Below are 17128 nucleotides of genomic sequence, written 5' to 3' on the forward strand. Positions count from 1 at the left end.
TCCTTATTGAGTTTAAAATCTATTGATGGCATCATCTTTATTTTCCACAGCACCCAGTAGAGTGTATCTATAATAATCAAGCAGTAAATGTTTTATAAACCAGAGATCCAAATAAAGTGAATTTTCCTTAAGCATTGTGCTGTGCTTTCCCATTCTCATTCTTTACATTTTTTTAACACAGAATCCCCGTGATGTTGAAAAATTATCCCTATTTTACAAATGAAGTTGAAGCTGTTGTTTAATAAATGTCAGTCCCCCCCATAAAAAGTATATATAGATGAGGATTAAATGAGAATGAGTGAGTGAAAGCTCCTTTATTTATAGATATAAATTATTATTACCTGCATCTAGGATGTAGCTAAGAATTGCCAAGTAAACAAAGGAAGAAATGCTTCCTTCTCCCTCCCATGAAAATTGGGATAGAAACAAGTGGTATTATCAACACAAATTACTAGCACATTACACTTCAATTTGCATTGTACTAAATCAGATACTGTCTTGATTCCAATGTAGATAACTGGTGGAGGAAGCCAAAGCTCCCGCGAGAAATGCTGAAAAGAAAAACACTGCTTTGCACTCTTCACTTTTCTGCAAACTGTGAAAAACTTGCCACTAGGGAGCAGTAGAGGCTAATGGGTAAAAGTGCTCGCTCTGGAGGAAAAAGGGCAGACGGCAGAGGTTCTAATACTATCCGTTGCTTATCTTGAACAATGAGCTTCATCTTTCACTAGATCTTAATTTCTAAATCGGCACTCTGTTATTGTACGGGCTGAATGATGTAATGAAGACTAAGTTCCTGGGATATAACTTAGTAAACGCTCGATACATAACAGCCATTATTATTGTAACTGTCCCTGTGGAGAGGGGCGGGAAAGACTCCTGTACATCTCAGAAAATACTAATATTTTGAGCATCACCCCCGACATGAGGGCAAAAACCTTATCTTTTGCATCGCTGATGCCCCAGCACCCAGCGGGACACAGGGTCTTGCGGAGTTGTTTGCATGTACCTGACGCCTCATATCCATATCACTTTAAATCTGATACGAAGACCAGTCTGAAACCCACAAAGGCACGCCGCGGCTCCTCCGCCGGGTCTTTATTTTACTTCGGCGCTAGAGGACTCTTCGAGCTTAATCTCTCGCTGCTGCCCAAATTCATGCACCTCAAAAGGAGCCCCAGGGGAAGAACTTCCGGACAGCGGAGAACAGCTCCCTAGAGGCAGCTTCAGCGCAGCCTTCAGCTATCCAGGGCAAGGGTTTCCATGGTAACGTGGTTCCCCACTCAAGGACGACCTAAGGCAGCTCACGGGCCCCGGAAGCCCTCAAGTCGCTCAGTTCAGCCCGGGGCCGCGCCACTCCGCGCACCTACCTGTTTTCAAGCCTGCTCGGTCCCGTCCTGGAACCTCAGCGCCCAGCGTAAATCTGCTGAGCCACCTGGACTACGCTTCCCAGGCCGCTCTGAGCCTCTCTCCTCGCAGAACCTCTGCTTCCGCGTACATTTCTCAGAGGCTCTACGGGTCTCACCTCTAGACGTTCCCAAAACCTTTCCTTCTCACCCACTACGATTCCCATCGTGCTCCACGCCGCCCCGGACGATGCATCCCTCCTGATCCACTTCCGGCCAGTGACGCAGTTCCTCTTCGCTGGGGGCGCGCGGAGGATTGTCTGAAACGCTGCGCTCGGCTCTGCCCGGGCTTTCGCGGCTCCTGAGCCCAGCATGGCTTCCTCGCGAGCATCCTCCACGGTACAGATCTCAGCTCCCCCTGGCAGGGAGTGCGGAGGGCCTGGGGGTCCCTGCGGAAGGGGGCCGTTAGGGCACGGGCCAAGGCAGTGGAGGGCTGAGGAAGAAGGTTGCGAGACTCGGTCTGTCTTAGCGGAGCTTCATTTCCCTATTAAGTGCCTTCATGTGCTTAAATTCACCTGCACCTCTCGTACAGCCGCGAACGGTAAATGCTTCTCCCGACTGGTCCAAAAACGAAGCTCTGAAAGGGAGAAGTGTCCTGGCCAAATTTTATGTTTATGCCAGCCTTTTTCATTGTCATGAGGCCTCCTGACTTCATATGTACTGCCTGGAGTCTTGAAAACGTTTGAAATGTATAAACCTGTACCTTTGCAACTTGCTCCCCCATAACATCGGCTTGGTTATTTCAGTTATCCTTTATATTTTCCCTGAGATGAGCAGTAACCCCGGAAGAGTCATAAAACCCGAGGAGAGATTGCACTCCAGCCGAATGAATTAAACATGTCCCAAAACAAACCCTGGATAGGAAAGTCACCAAGAGAAACTTAAGTTTCATCAGCCTCTTCCTGTCTGAGATACGAGCACCCTCTCCTCGCCCCCCATCAAGGAAGACGTCTTAACGTGTCTTCCTTGCTCTTTCCTTTGGGGAGGAAATAACAGTGGAAGCTCAACGGGAACCTGATCCTAGCAAATTGCTAAAATTAAGCCCTAGGTTAATCCAGGTCTTTGATTTAGCAGGCAACCAAAACTAAGGCCCCTGATGACATAGTCGCTGCCGTTGTGAAGAAACCACACATCTATTATGGAAGTTTGGAAGAGAAGGAGAGGGAGCGTCTGGCCAAAGGAGAGTCTGGGATTTTGGGAAAAGAAGGACTTAAAGCAGGAATTGAAGCGGGAAATATTAACATAACCTCTGGTAAGATGCAAAGTGTGAGTCCATCTTTATCTTTGGTGCCCAGAGTTTCTGCATTGAAGGCCTTCCTCAACTTAGATGTCACTAGTTTTATAGTGTCAAAAATTTTCTGTTTCTAAACTTACTATCTATATATGGTCATACTTTGCCTGCCCTGCTTAGCAACAGGCAGAGAACCTTTTGCTTAAAACCTATTAAACAATTTTTCTCCCATGAATTATTAGTGATTTTACCAGGAATTATTCAGCGTGTACAGCCGACCCTCAAACAACATGGGTTTTAACTGCACGGGGCCACATATATGCAGATGTTTTTCAATAAATACTGTAAACGTATTTTCCTTATGATTTTTTATAACATTTTACTTTTCTCACCTTTATTGTAAGAATATAGTACATAATGCATGTCGCATACAAAGTATGTGTTAATTGGCTGTTTATGTTGTGGGTAAGGCTTCCAGCCAGTAATAAGCTGTTAGTAGTTAAGTTTTGGAGGAAGTCAAAAGTTTCAGGTGGATTTTTCACTGCACTGGGGGTTGGTACCCCCTCGCCCCTTGTTCAGGGGTCATCTGTATTTAGATTCAAATTGATTCCATTTATCTTCTAGAGATCTAGTACAATTCTGGCATTGGTTTGGCACTACTGTGGTTCATAATAATATGTTGCTAGTTTTCTAATTATTTTTCTCCCAAAATTATAATTATGAAAATATTAGCTTTTTTACTTTGAAAAAAATCAATTAGAAATGTGTGAAGTAGAAAACCTTTAATCCTTATTAATTAGATTATATTTTTGCATGAATTGAATACACCTACAAGTTATAATTTTTTTTTCCATAAATAAAGCCATGTTATACAAATTGTTTTTTAACCTGTAGTTTTCACTCTGTATACTGTTGAGGATATCTTTCCATGTCAGTACCAATAGTTCACTATATTTTAAAAATAAAATTATGTGTATCTGTAGTAAGAAATTCAAACACTATGGGAGGGTATAAAATGAAAAGACTTCTTGCCCTGGTTGGGTAGTTCAGCTGTTAAGAGCATTGTCCTGATACGCCAAGGTTGCGGGTTCAATCCCTGGTCAAGGCACATACAAGAATAAACCAATGAATGCATAAATAAGTGGTATAAATCAATGTTTCTCTCTCCCTCTTTTTCTCCTCCTCCTTTTCTCTCTCTGAAGTCAATAAATAAAATTTTTTTTAAGAATGAAAAGACTTTACTGCAGAAAGAACTTCAGTCAAGTTTCTCATTGATCCTCCCATGCATTTTTTTCCTTTACACATGCACTTGAGCAATTTTCTTAACCTTTTAGGCTACTTTAAACATAACTGCATCACCACTGTGCTTAACATTTTCATCCAAATGCTTGTATTTGGTGTGGGTTTTTAAACTAGCTATTAACTGTCTCAAAAAGCCTTATAGTCAAGGAGTATCATTTTCATGGTGATTATTTCCAATGGACTAGTTTCACTTGTACGTGTCCCAATACTGAGACTCTTTTAGAGAATAGCTTTGGCAATTTTTAAAATAATGTTTCTATTATATTCTGAGTAGAAGACCTCGTTAACTCATTTGCTAAACATGCTCCATATTCTTTACTTTCTTATCTCATGTACGCTGTGTGTGTGTGTAAGTGTAATGTTGCCAAATGAAACAAGATGGCTGGAATTATTTTGTTGCCTTTTAAAGTTGTGTCATTGCCCTGACTGGTGTGGCTCAGTGAGTTGGGCATCGTCCCACAAACCTAAAGGTCACCAGTTCAATTTCCAGTCCGGGCACAAGCATGGGTTGTGGGCCAGGTCCCCACTTGGAGGCATGTGAGCGGCAGCTGATCACATTCTCTCACATCGATGTTTCTCTGCCTTTCTCCCTCCCTCCCCTCTCTCTAAAAATAAGTAAAATAAAATAAGCTGTGTCGTTTAGTTTCTGTGGAATTATTTCTTTTCCCCTAATTGATTTCCCTGTCTGATGATTATGCTGATGCTGCCTGTTCTTTTTATAGGGGAAGTGTTTGAAATTGAGGAGCACATCAGTGAGCGGCAGGCTGAAGTATTAGCCGAGTTTGAAAGGAGGAAGCGGGCCCGGCAAATCAACGTTTCCACAGACGACTCGGAGGTCAAGGCCTGCCTCAGAGCCCTGGGGGAGCCCATCACACTCTTTGGAGAGGGTCCTGCCGAAAGGAGAGAAAGGTGCTTTTCTAAATACCTGTGCTTTTCTTTTTTAATCTCAGGGTTCTAGTTCCAGGTTTCAGTTGATACTTATAGAAAAACTTTACTAGAATGTCTCAGATATCATTAAGAGAATATCTTAGGTTGTGTTTATATAGTTTAACCTATAATCTGAGTCTCAGGCCAGTTTTTTCTGCCACTACTAATTTTTCTTTATGAACTGTGAAGGGGGTGTTGACATGCTCCCTTTCTCACCCCTTTCCTCCCCTCCCCAATGTGGAATTTTGAGTTGGAGTTGGGTAAACATTTGTAGTTGAACTTGGAAAATTTAACCACAAAGGCTTTCCTTATCAATGACGTAAAACGTAATACTGGGTGGTTTTGGATATTATTGGGAAGGAGCACTATCCTCAACTAATGCTCTTCTTGTGATTTTTAATGTTGCAAAGTCTCCTAGTGACGGGCTAGTTGTACGCAGTTATGAGGCCCCCCTTTTGTCTTCCTATTCACTGTTCTATCTCTCCTCATCATCTTTTTTGTTGGGTTGCATAGTTTGTGTGTTTAATCACTTCAAAACCTCTAAGTTATCTTGTATTCATTAAACATGGCCAACAGTGCTGGGCCTGTTTGAAGTACAAGGCAAGAAAACTATTTTTCTTGTTCTCCATGCGTTCCCATGCTGACCTAAGCTCAACGTGGCTGTTCTTACCTCCAGACCTTTACATAGTACAACCTCTGCCTCAGCAGTCCTCTCTCATTCTTGGTCTATTGACCCGACTAAATGAGGACTCAGGTTAGGTAACACCTCCTTTATGAAGCCTTCCCTGATCCTCTAAACCTAGGTTCGGTACTCCTTTTATGTTTCCCCTTTAGCATCTTATACTTACCACTGTGTTAATATTTAATATATATAAAGTACTATATAACTCCCTGTTACTTTCTGCCCCCCTCCCCAACGACTGTGCTACTGGAAGTCAAAACACGGTTTCTTAGTTATTGTTGTATACTTAGCACCTGAGTCAGTGTCCAGGACGTGTGGCACTGAGTGAGGGTTGGCTGTTTTTACAGACTAAGTGGTAGCTGTGTTGGGGCTAGTTCACTTCAAATTGAGTAGGGTAATTACTTGTAGTTCAGCTTAGGGTATCTTAAGTGTGAATGAAATCACACTGGAGGTTTAGGCATAACATCTCGACTCTCAAAGAAGGTTGCTTGGAGTTCAAATGGTGAGAGAGTAGGGGAAGCTTGCTCCCTTCTTAGATGTACTCTTCAAAATCTCATCTCAGCTCTTTAAATTTCAATTTTTTTTTTTGTCACAGGTTAAGAAATATCCTTTCAGTGGTCGGCACTGATGCATTAAAAAAGACCAAGAAAGATGATGATAGGTCTAAGAAGTCCAAAGAAGAGGTAAAATATGTCTTTACCTTCATAATATAAACATGAAGGGGATGAGGGACCAGCTTTCTCATTGAATGTGTTCAGTGGTTTGCTTTGCTAGGCTTAGGGGCAGAGGGCAGACGCCTCTACTATTCAAGAATAGTGGTTGGCGGTAGTTTGTGCTCCGTTAGGTATGAATGAATATTAGTAAGTTTCAGGAAAGAACCATAACTTTTCCAGTACAACTTTAAACAAGGAACCAGAATCCATCTAATAAGACCTCACAGAAAGAAACACAGTAGAAAGCACATCTGCCTGATTTCATCCTATTACTGAACTGATTCACCTTTCTTCAGGCAGTTATAATAAAACAGAACTGACAGCTCTGAGAGTGGGGGCAGGAATGCTTCAGACTTCATATTTTTGCTCTTAATTTAACTTTCAGTATCACCAAACCTGGTACCACGAAGGACCAAACAGCCTGAAGGTTGCTAGACTATGGATTGCTAATTATTCACTGCCTAGGTAAGCGGAGCCTCTAGAAGGAGGAAGAGGCGTATTTTTTCTTGTGTCCTCTCAGGGATGGAGGGTCTGCTTTATAATGACTAGCTGTGAAATGAAATTGACTGGCAGGATACTTGTGGGACCCTTGTCTAAACTCCATTTGCTTACGATGGTATTGTCGTTCGTGGGGCGTAGGGCAGTGAAGCGCTTGGAAGAGGCCCGTCTGCATAAAGAGATTCCTGAGACAACCAGGACCTCCCAGATGCAAGAGCTGCACAAATCTCTCCGGGTAAGATGCCCTCAGCAATTGTCCAATATTTTAAAGGTTCTTAAATATTTAGTAGATTTTCTATTTTGGCCCGCCTCCAGGACGGTAAAGGCGGCTATAATTACTTGTGTCTGCTTACACTGTGGTCGTTTGGGAGGGGCCGTCCATTTAGGTGGCAGGAACCTGCTGTACTTTGTGCTCAGCAGAGTCCTATGGTTCTGCTCCTGAATCCTTCCATTTAGTATGTCAAAGTGGTACTGTTGGTCTGTCTGTCCGCGGTTTTCTTCTTTATGTTTAGCTGACACAGAAGCTAGCAATGCTAAGACTGTAGAAGAGAGTGTGCTGGGGTTTCACATAGGCCTTGCCTCCATTTGTTCATGAATATAAGTGTCTCCTAACTGAGCAAAAGTATAAAGGAATCTTGGGTTATATTAAAACTCAAGCTGCTTTTTTATAGTGGAAAAGCCAACTCTTGGATTAACCTATTAATGATTTCCATTTTTGTTTTTTGTCTTTTTAAGTCTTTGAATAATTTCTGCAGTCAGATTGGGGATGATCGGCCTATCTCCTACTGTCACTTTAGTCCCAATTCTAAAATGCTGGCCACAGCTTGTTGGTAAGTTCCATTTTACAGTGACTCCTTTTATCCTAAATAGGGAACAGGTTTCGGGGGGAAAGATCAGCCTGTCTTAGATGTCTATATCTATATCCTCTTCCTTTGCTTCTCATTATCACACTGAACTAGAGATTCTACTGCTCTACCTGTTTATTATACAATAATAAAATCTTTGTGAACAGTTCTGATTACTCACAAGGGACCCCAGAGATCTTGACATGGACCAGTCTGTCATGTTCTTGACACCAGTATTCTGGAGCATGTCACAGAATGAGCTAATAGACTAGCTACTATCCACACCCCAATATAGCTTCTCTTTTTCAGTTATGTGACCTAGGCAAGATATTTGCTTTCCGTAAACTTCAGTCTTTTTATCTTAAAGTCGGGTGAGATGATGTTTGTAAAACATTTTGCCTTGGTAGTGCCAGGTATGTGGTAAGGGCTTAGTAAACCTGGATCATTATTTTTACCTTTATTTTTTACTTACCACCATATTTGAAGAAAACTCCTAGGATGTGATAACTGTTGTTTTGTTCTATTTAGTTATTCTTGTGGGACATGGCCCACAAGGTAGTAAGAGGGGAAACTACCTTTTATTGTACACACAGGAACCACTTGACTAGGCAGAAGCTGAGACCGTGGTTCAGGAGAAAGCCAATGACCTACACAAATATCTCCACTTCTCCAAGCCTCCCTTGCCTTCATTATAAAGCAGAAGTTATCGTTGCTTTTTTATGTACCTCACAGATCTGTTAATAAGGATCATTTGAGGTGACAGATATAGGAGTAATTGATTGGAAGTTTTCTGAAACAAAAAAGAAGTCTAAAAAAATGTTAAGCACTTTGTAAGCAGCAAAATGCTTTTCATATTTAGGGAGATAGTATCCTTATTAATGTTATTATTATTGGATAGTTTAATCTCTCCTACCTTCCCTCACAAATTGATCCAGAAGTTAAGGAGAATAGAAACTTGCGTGTGTTATTTATAGTCCAGTAGAGGCCTCTAGTTGCATGAGACCTGGATGTAGGTTTGTCCTTTAACACTTCAAATAATAAGCCTTTCTTTTGCTTTTGCTTTTGCTTTTTCTGTCTGCCACTATAAACTTTATTGAGGGTAAGAAGAGATTGTCCTTTAGTAATATTACCAAGGTACCTTTTCCTTCCCAGACCAACCCTGGCTGAGATGCTTTCCTTTGTATTTGATAGGAGTGGGCTTTGCAAGCTCTGGTCTGTTCCTGATTGCAACCTCCTTCACACTCTTCGGGGTAAGTTAAAATCTTGTTTAAATCTGTGTCTTTGTCACAGTGTGAACTCTATTGAGCAATAAAACTTTAAAACTCTACCTGGCATTCAGACCCAGTATGTCCACGATTAACTTTTTATTTGTTTTGACTGGGTTTGGTTTTTCTGATCTCTAAGGCTGGAAGATAATAACTTCATACACATACGACTTTTCTCTTAGGTCCAACCCACTCTACTGTTTTACAGTCCCTGAACCAAAAATTAAAATTTTTTGTGTGTTTCGCTTTAAAAAAAAAAAAAAGATTTTTTAAATTTATTTTTAGAGAAAAGGGAAGGAAGGGAGAAAGAGAAACACCGATGTGAGAAACATAGATTGGTTGCCTGTTGCACGGCCCCCATCAGGGGCCTGGCCCACAGTCCGGGCCTCTGCCTTGGCTGGGAATCGAACCAGCAACCCTTCAGTTGGCGGGACAACACCCAACCCCCTGAGCCACACCAGTCAGGGCTGTTCTGCTTTTTTTTAAAATGAGATTTAAATATTAGTTTAAATTAAAATAATTGAGTACTTACTAATACACTATATCATGTGTTCCCTTATGTATACCTTATACTATTCATCATAGTCTGTATTTGCACATAAGTTATAAGGGGGCAGGAACCCTTTAACTTTCATCTCTTAACACTCCTTCAGGCCATAACACAAATGTAGGGGCAATTGTGTTCCATCCAAAATCCACTCTCTCCTTGGACCAAAAAGATGTCAATCTGGCCTCATGTGCTGCTGATGGTTCTGTGAAACTCTGGAGCCTTGACAGGTGAATATTACTGTTTTCTCCATACAACAATCACTAAAGAAAATAGTTGATTGGTTGACCCTTGGGACCTGAAAAATCTGGCATTTAACCCCAGAGATACTCTTAAGAGTCAAAGAAACTTGTTATGAAGTAGAATAGAGGATTTTTCTTACACCTGTTCTCAGCAGAGGAGTTATGTCAGGTGTTTTCGTATTGTTAACTTTAGACCTTAATTTTTGCCTCTAATATAGTGGCCACTTTTCCCTGGCTCCAGTTACCCATTTTACCTCCTGCGCAATAGACTGACATCAGAGAAATGCACTATGGGGTAGACTGACTAAAGATTATATTTTGGCAGCATGGCGGTTCTTAGCACACAGCCACAGGGGAGAGGAAAGTGAGGTTCTGTCTGGCAGTATTGCCAAGAAAGTGATGTCTCCTCCCAGTAGCCTCCTCCCTTACCTAGACTGTATTTTCCAATCATCAATACAACAGGTTTTTTTAATGTGTTTATGCATATTTTTCAAGAAAATTTTGGAAGCATGTTGTTGGCTAAAAGACATCTGAATTCAATTGCTTAGTTTTATGTCTTTGGGAAAGCACATGAGACTTTTATTCCAGGCTTTTCTAAAGAGCTAATTAGTGTCTCCACTCTTTACCAGACAGGGTCTTATCTATGAGCACAGCAAGTTTTAATTGGCTTTGGTAAATACTTAGCAATATTTGCTCCCCCAGGGCTTTGATTAGGTGTATGTATGCACATTGGCAAAGTTCCCTTTTTAATTGCCCTCTTTAGGGTTCTTGTTTATTTTCTTACACTGGTGTTTCAGATCTTTCTGTGGTTACTGGGTAGTAGAATTTAATGGCCATCAAAAGGAAATTAAGCCTGTATTGATTTAGGAGTTCCTTTTTCCATGTGGATCCTTGAACAAGCTAAAGTTTGAGATATATCTGTAATCCACTTGCACCAAAACTGCTTGATCTTGGTAGCCTCTCATCTCTAACAGAGTATGCTTTCTTTCTAGAATTTCAACACTACTTAGGTGCAGAGAAACAGTTTTGCTTATCTTATATTTTCTCTGATTCTAAGTGGTACAGCCTTAAGAGTTTATTAACATACTGAATTAAAGTAGAAAGGGTTTCTTGAAGGGCTATGGACAATTTTGCCCTGTGGGTATATGAAATAGACCCATATCTTTTAAAACCTTGGGAAGCAACTTAAATTATTGTTATCCCTAAATTAGTTATAACAAATTACAAGTTTATTTATAATTTGGCCTCTCAAATTGTACAGAATTGGTGTGTCTGTGTGCAGCAGTTAATAAAGTCAATGAGTATTTATTTGCATGAGTATAAAACAGTTTACTCACCTAATATTTGACTCCTTTTCAGTGATGAACCAGTGGCAGATATTGAAGGCCACACAGTGCGTGTGGCCCGTGTAATGTGGCATCCATCTGGACGTTTCTTGGGTACCACCTGGTAAGCCTTTCTGTTCTATCTTGTTGACACTTTATGGTTAACTGCCAAGTAAACTTTTAGGACAGAGATTTCCTATTGACGGACAGTTGGGCTGTTTTCAGGTTTTGCCTAGTCAGAGTAAGTTGCCACAAATACTCTTGTACAAGACATTTGTGGACATGTTTTTCTTTCCTTTCTCCTGAATAAATACCTAGTAATGCAAGTGCTATATCGTAGGGTAAGATGTATATTTAACTTTTGAAAAACTTCCATGTGGTTTTCCAAAGTGGTTGTACCATTTTGCATCCCCTTTCAGTCCCGTCTTGTCCGGTCTAGCAAATGTGTAGCAAAATCTTATGGTTAGCATCCTTGTTGGTGTTGAATACTTTGTCATATGTCTTTTTAGCATTTGTGTTTTCTCTTGTGTAATCTTCAGGTGCTTCACTCATTTTTTTAAAATGTTTGTCTTTTTTTTTTTCCCCTGTTTGTATGTCCATGCACATAGACAGTTCTATTACCATTTATTGGAGAGACTTCCCTTAACTTGTTGAAATTGCTTGGCACCCTCCTTGAAAATCATTTGACCATATATGTGTGGGTGTATTTCTGTTTTCTCTATTCTACTCCACTGATTTGTCTGTGATTGATTTTTGTATCCCCAACATCCAGTTTACGGCCCAGTAACTATATCAGTGTTTGATTAATGAAAGAACATAATGATGAAATTGGGAGGAAAGAAGGCTGCAGAATCTTCGCTGGACATTCTTAGGGAATTCTCTTCTTAAAATAGTCACTGAAACAGATTTATAGGAAGTCATGGTTTCCCAGTTAGCACCCAAGACAGGTATGCTTAGTTACTGAGATATTGTTTATGCCAGAAAAGAATTTCTAGTTAATATGGTTATATGAAGTTTCAGACGCATAACTGAAACTACAACTACTAATAATATCTTGTAGAAACTGAGTAAATATCTGCTGGTTAATTATTAGTTTGGTGTTTTAGCTATGACCGCTCATGGCGCTTGTGGGATTTGGAAGCTCAGGAGGAGATCCTGCATCAGGAAGGCCACAGCATGGGTGTGTATGACATTGCCTTCCATCAAGATGGCTCTTTGGCTGGCACTGGGTAAGGCTTTTTCCCCATAGCCAGGGGGCACCTCACGAGTCTCACCTCTCACGTATGCCTGCTTCCACAGAGAACTGGATTCAAAATGTTCATTTGTAAATTACTTTATCAGGGGGCTGGATGCATTTGGTCGAGTTTGGGACCTGCGCACAGGACGTTGTATCATGTTCCTAGAAGGGCACCTGAAGGAAATCTATGGAATACATTTCTCCCCCAATGGGTAAAATAAGATCATCGAATGAGGGGTGGAGGGGGTTCTTTGTCAGGAAGTACTCTTTGTTTCTAACTTTGATACTACATCTGATCCACAGCTACCACATTGCAACTGGCAGTGGTGACAACACCTGCAAAGTCTGGGACCTTCGACAGCGGCGTTGCATCTATACCATCCCTGCCCATCATAACTTAGTGACTGGTGTCAAGTTTGAGCGTAAGCTTTCCTCCTGTTTTCGTCCTAATCATGAGAAAGACAGATTGCGCTTTCATGGAATGCAGGCAGGCTTTAGCTTTATGTGGTGGTGGAATAGGAGAGAATTTTGACTTTGTTAAAGAATTTATAATTTCCCGCGACCCTGCTGTCAGACAGACTGTGGCACTGCATGCTTCTTGTTGCTAGAAAGTAAAAAAGACTTCATGGATGCTTTGCTGCATCTTTTCTCCATGGAAGTCCTGAGCACTGAATCCTTAATATTATTCTAACAGGTTGTCAGAAGAGCCAGAAGACTTAATAATGTTATTTGTTTCCCTAAGTCTGCTTGTAGTTGTGTCTTTTTCTTGGAGGCCTAGTAGGAACATAGATGAGAGCGTTCGGTTTTTCTGAATGGAGAAATACCTTCTTTTTCGAAATACTGTGTTCTAGAAGGTTTTTGTGCTTTTTTTTTTCTTGTGCTCTTTTGAACACTTGAATTCCTTGAGCAACTCCTCTTTTTTTCTCTTGTAGCTATCCATGGGAATTTCTTGCTCACTGGTGCCTATGATAATACAGCCAAGATCTGGACCCACCCAGGATGGTCCCCGCTGAAGACTCTGGCTGGCCATGAAGGCAAAGTGATGGGCCTAGACATTTCTTCTGATGGGCAGCTTATAGCCACTTGCTCATATGACAGGACTTTCAAACTCTGGATGGCTGAGTAGGTGGGAGCGTAGAAAAAGAACTCAAACCTCGGGCTCTCTCTTAAGAGCCATTTTTAAAAGAAAGGAATTGGTGTGTTTTGTTTTATCATGTTTGTTGTCAATTACCATGTATAGACCCTCAGTAGATTGGATTCCCATGTCATCCCCGACTCCAGGCAGGCAGCCTAGTTCCTGGATGTTGGTGAACCCCTTTCATGGTTGAATTTTAATTTCATCTTCCAGCCCTGCCAGAAACTATGTAGACAATTGTTTTTATGAATTCTCTGTTTGAATGCCCTGTTGCCTTCCTCACGCCACTCAGGATTGTGGGTGGTTCCATTTTTAGTTCTTGAAACTTGGCTTTCCATGACATGGTACGTGCTTCAGGACTACATGTGGCCCAGAGAGCCAGGTGGCAGGACTGCAGTCAGGAACCCTCGAAGAAAGAGGCACATCTCGCCACACGCTGCTTAAATAATGCCGAGAGAGCGAGACCCTTTCCTCTGCCTTGAGAATGGGAAGTGAAGAGGCAGACGCACAACTGTGCACAGGGTATGCAGGAAAGAAGATTTTCCCCTCTCCTATTGGCTTCACTTGGGATGCTACAAGCATCAGGGAGCGTCGAGAGGCTCAGAACTGAACATTGGCCTTGTCGGAAAATGTCTTCCACTTTTCTTTGAAGTTTGGCATCCTTTGTGTTACCTCAAAGCTAGGCCATTGTGTCAAGAGTCAATGAAATTTTTAGAAAGCTAACGTGTTACCTCTCTTATGCTGTTGGTCATTTAAAGGATAAACTCTTCTTGTTGAGGCAACTCCAGAAATACTCCCAAAGGTTTGTTCCTAAACATAAATTTTTTTTTCTTCTTTCTTTTTTATTACATACTTGATACAGAGTAAAATCCTGTTATAATAACTGTCTTTCAAAGACTTATTTTCCATAGTTAAGTCTTTTTTAAATCCCAGCCTTTGGTTCATTGGGGTCCCTTTTTTTTTGGTTTGAGATAAAACATGTGATCTCAAATATGATTACTCCAATTTCTATCTCCTTTTAATAAGCACTCTGTTAATAATTTTTAAAAAGAAATAAAGGGTTAGTGCATTGTGGGCCATACTACAGGTAAACTAGATCTGGACTTGGTAATTCTTACTCCTAGGCCATCCAGCATTTGCCTTCACCTTTTTCACCCCAAATATACAACCACTGAACTCTGAAAGTACACCATAAATTCATACAACTGGGGACCTGGCCTGCAACCTAGGCATGTGCCCTGACCGGGAATTGAACTGGCAACCTCTTGGTTCAACAACCACTGAACTCTGAAAGTACACAGTAAATTCATACAAAAATATAGGAAGTTGGAAGAAGAAAGGATTGTATATAGAGAATTTAAGGAGGGCTTACATGATGCCTTCCCCTGGAAGTGTTAAAAACACTTTTTACTTGCTATTCCAGAGGGGCTGATAGTCGCTTGTCTAGCTCAAGTCTTCAAGCTGTGATTGTGATATGTAGCTAAATATTTTGTTTAATCTGATTTCAGTTATAACTGAAGTATTGCATTCCCTGTGTATCTGTTAAGCTTCTGAATGCTCTCATTTGGGTACTTCACTATTGTTTAAGTATAAATGGACACTTTACTCCATTGTCGGCCACGAAAAGAAATTATTTTTATTACTACCTTTGTAGTATGTGTAAACTAATAGTGAACATTAGTGTTTTAGCATGCAGTTTGGATATAGTATATATAACGTGTTAAGGTTTTTAGTTTTTCAAGTTTAAATTTTACTATTCAGTTAGCCTTGTCTTTGGGGTTGGATGGGTCCAAGAGATTTAGAGGTAGCAACTGGGGGAAAACATTTGATCTACGTCTTTGGTGAAACAAGTGTCTTGTGGAATATATATTTCTTCACTGGAAATAGCATTGCAGGAAAGCAGTTAGCTGAGGAGCATAAACCAAGTGTGGCATTTTATGATGATGAGGCAAACATAGCCACACTTAACAGGGTATTTACTGTCCACCTAGACGTTGTGCCAGGCACATTCAGACATCTCATTTAATCCTCCAAATCTTAGGAGTTACTTCTTTTAACAGACAAAACTGGAGCTCCGAGAAGTTTAGGTGACTTGCCCGCAGTTACCCAGTTAGTAAGTGGTGGATCCTGGACTGTCTTATGAAGAGGTTTCATAGGGTTTTATTGGTTGTGTTGGCAACACTGGCCAGACAAAAAGATCAGTCCAGCCAGTGTGACCTGTGCGTAGCTTTTTGACCGCTCCACCTTGTGTACTACCCTTGTGACGAGTCACTGCATCTCTTACTCTGCGTTTATGCCAAAAGGAGTTAACACTTCATGAACCTCTGAGGACCTGTAGTGTATTCAACAGAAAATTATTTGTATTTTGAGATAGAAATTTTGTTGTATGGAACTGTCTAGCATCGCAGCATGTCTGACCTCTGGGATACGAAAAGCTAGAAGCACCACCCACCCGCTGTACTGGTATACCAAAGGCACTCTCAGACATCTCCAGCTCTGGCTGGTGTGGCGCAGTGGGTTGAGCGCCAGCCTATGAGCCAAGAGGTCGGCAGGTCAATTCCCAGTCAGGGCACATGCCTGGGTTGCGGGCCAGGTCCTCAGATGGGGGGCCTGTGAGAGGCCCCTGATTGATGGATCTCTCACACATTAATATTTCTCTCCCTCTCTCTCTTACCTTCTCTCTAAAAGTAAATAAAACTTTTTTTTTAAAGACATTTCCAGATGCTGCCTAGGAGGATGGGAGTGCCCCAAGGTTAGAACGACTGAACGTGAGAGTAGGAGATGCTATAACGTTTCTCTATCCAAGAAAATTGAAACTTGCGTCTTTCCTTATTTGGAAGCCACTTCAGGAATGTAAGTCCTCTTGACTGAAAGTCTTCCACAACTTATTAGCTGGGTGACCTTGAACAAAGTAACAAAGTAGCGGAACTTGTAGAGCCTCAGTTTCACCTATGAATGGGGATGAACTTTACTTTCGTGCAGAGGCAAGTGTGCTTGCCGAGCTTCCCCCAGCTCCTCTCCCTGTTCCTCTTGACTGAGAGTATGGTGAGCTCATTGCCTGACTAACATGCCGAAAGGTTAAGGAGCAAAGGATATGTAAAGAAAGGCAGTGAGCCCTGGCTGGGGTGGCTCAGTGGATTGAGTGCCAGCCTGAGGACCAAAAGGTCGCTGGTCTGGTCCCAGTCAGGGCACGTGCCTGGGTTGCTGAGTCGGGGGCATGCAAGAGGCAACCAGTCAATGTTTCCCTACCGCCTCTCTGAAAATACTATCTTGGAAGGAAAAATGAAGGCAGTAGGGGGAGCGTGAGTCCCAGCTTCGATGTAACTACCTTTGATGGCGCAAGTGGAGAGGCAGGTGCCAGTCCCCTGGCGCGGTATGTTCGTGACTTCCCAATTTTGTAATGGAGAACTTTTTTTTTTTTTCCACTTTTTCTTCACATCTTAAGACCATTTGGTTTTACTACCTGTGAAATATGTGTCTTGGCTATTTTGGAATATCTTGTACATTAAGACTCCTAAGAATTTATAGAAGCTAATTCCATTAAACTCAAAATGTGTAGAGCAGATAAACCAACTCTATTTCAGGTCTCTGATGAACGCTTATTTTACAAATTAAAAAAACTCGAAATCCTATCTTTTCATCGTTGTGATGGTGTTTTAACCAGTTTGAGATTGTTTTAGAGCCCTGGGCCACCGGGTAATATTAAAACGGGGAAGCAGAAGTCCAGGTTTTAGACACAGCAGAAATGGCAGCTGTGATCAAGCAGCAGGCCG

At 41.4% G+C, this 17128-nt stretch overlaps 1 protein-coding gene across 1 annotated transcript; it reads left to right on the plus strand.

Annotated features, from left to right (window-relative positions):
• Positions 1 to 1645: 1645 nt before the first annotated feature.
• On the plus strand, positions 1646 to 13431 carry PRPF4 (pre-mRNA splicing tri-snRNP complex factor PRPF4). Its single transcript, XM_090274587.1, has 14 exons — positions 1646 to 1745; positions 2481 to 2658; positions 4662 to 4848; positions 6144 to 6231; positions 6647 to 6726; positions 6901 to 6994; positions 7495 to 7589; positions 8796 to 8854; positions 9523 to 9646; positions 11018 to 11107; positions 12090 to 12212; positions 12325 to 12432; positions 12524 to 12642; positions 13153 to 13431. Exons 1-14 carry the CDS (start codon positions 1719 to 1721, stop codon positions 13344 to 13346), a joined length of 1566 nt encoding a protein of 521 aa, XP_090130713.1. The 5' UTR covers positions 1646 to 1718; the 3' UTR covers positions 13347 to 13431.
• The last annotated feature ends 3697 nt before the right edge of the window (positions 13432 to 17128 follow it).

The sequence above is a fragment of the Furipterus horrens genome, unplaced genomic scaffold, assembly GCF_987537825.1.
Source record: "Furipterus horrens unplaced genomic scaffold, mFurHor1.1.pri manual_scaffold_4, whole genome shotgun sequence".
NCBI classification, from domain to species: Eukaryota; Metazoa; Chordata; class Mammalia; order Chiroptera; family Furipteridae; genus Furipterus; species Furipterus horrens.

Excerpts from the sequence above, each read along its gene's own strand:
- PRPF4 (XM_090274587.1), top strand. The coding sequence starts at position 1,719 with ATGGCTTCCTCGCGAGCATCCTCCACG. Across the intron at positions 11,108-12,089 it reads CGTTTCTTGGGTACCACCTG|CTATGACCGCTCATGGCGCT; the intron begins GTAAGCCTTTCT and ends TTGGTGTTTTAG. Across the intron at positions 12,433-12,523 it reads ATACATTTCTCCCCCAATGG|CTACCACATTGCAACTGGCA; the intron begins GTAAAATAAGAT and ends TCTGATCCACAG.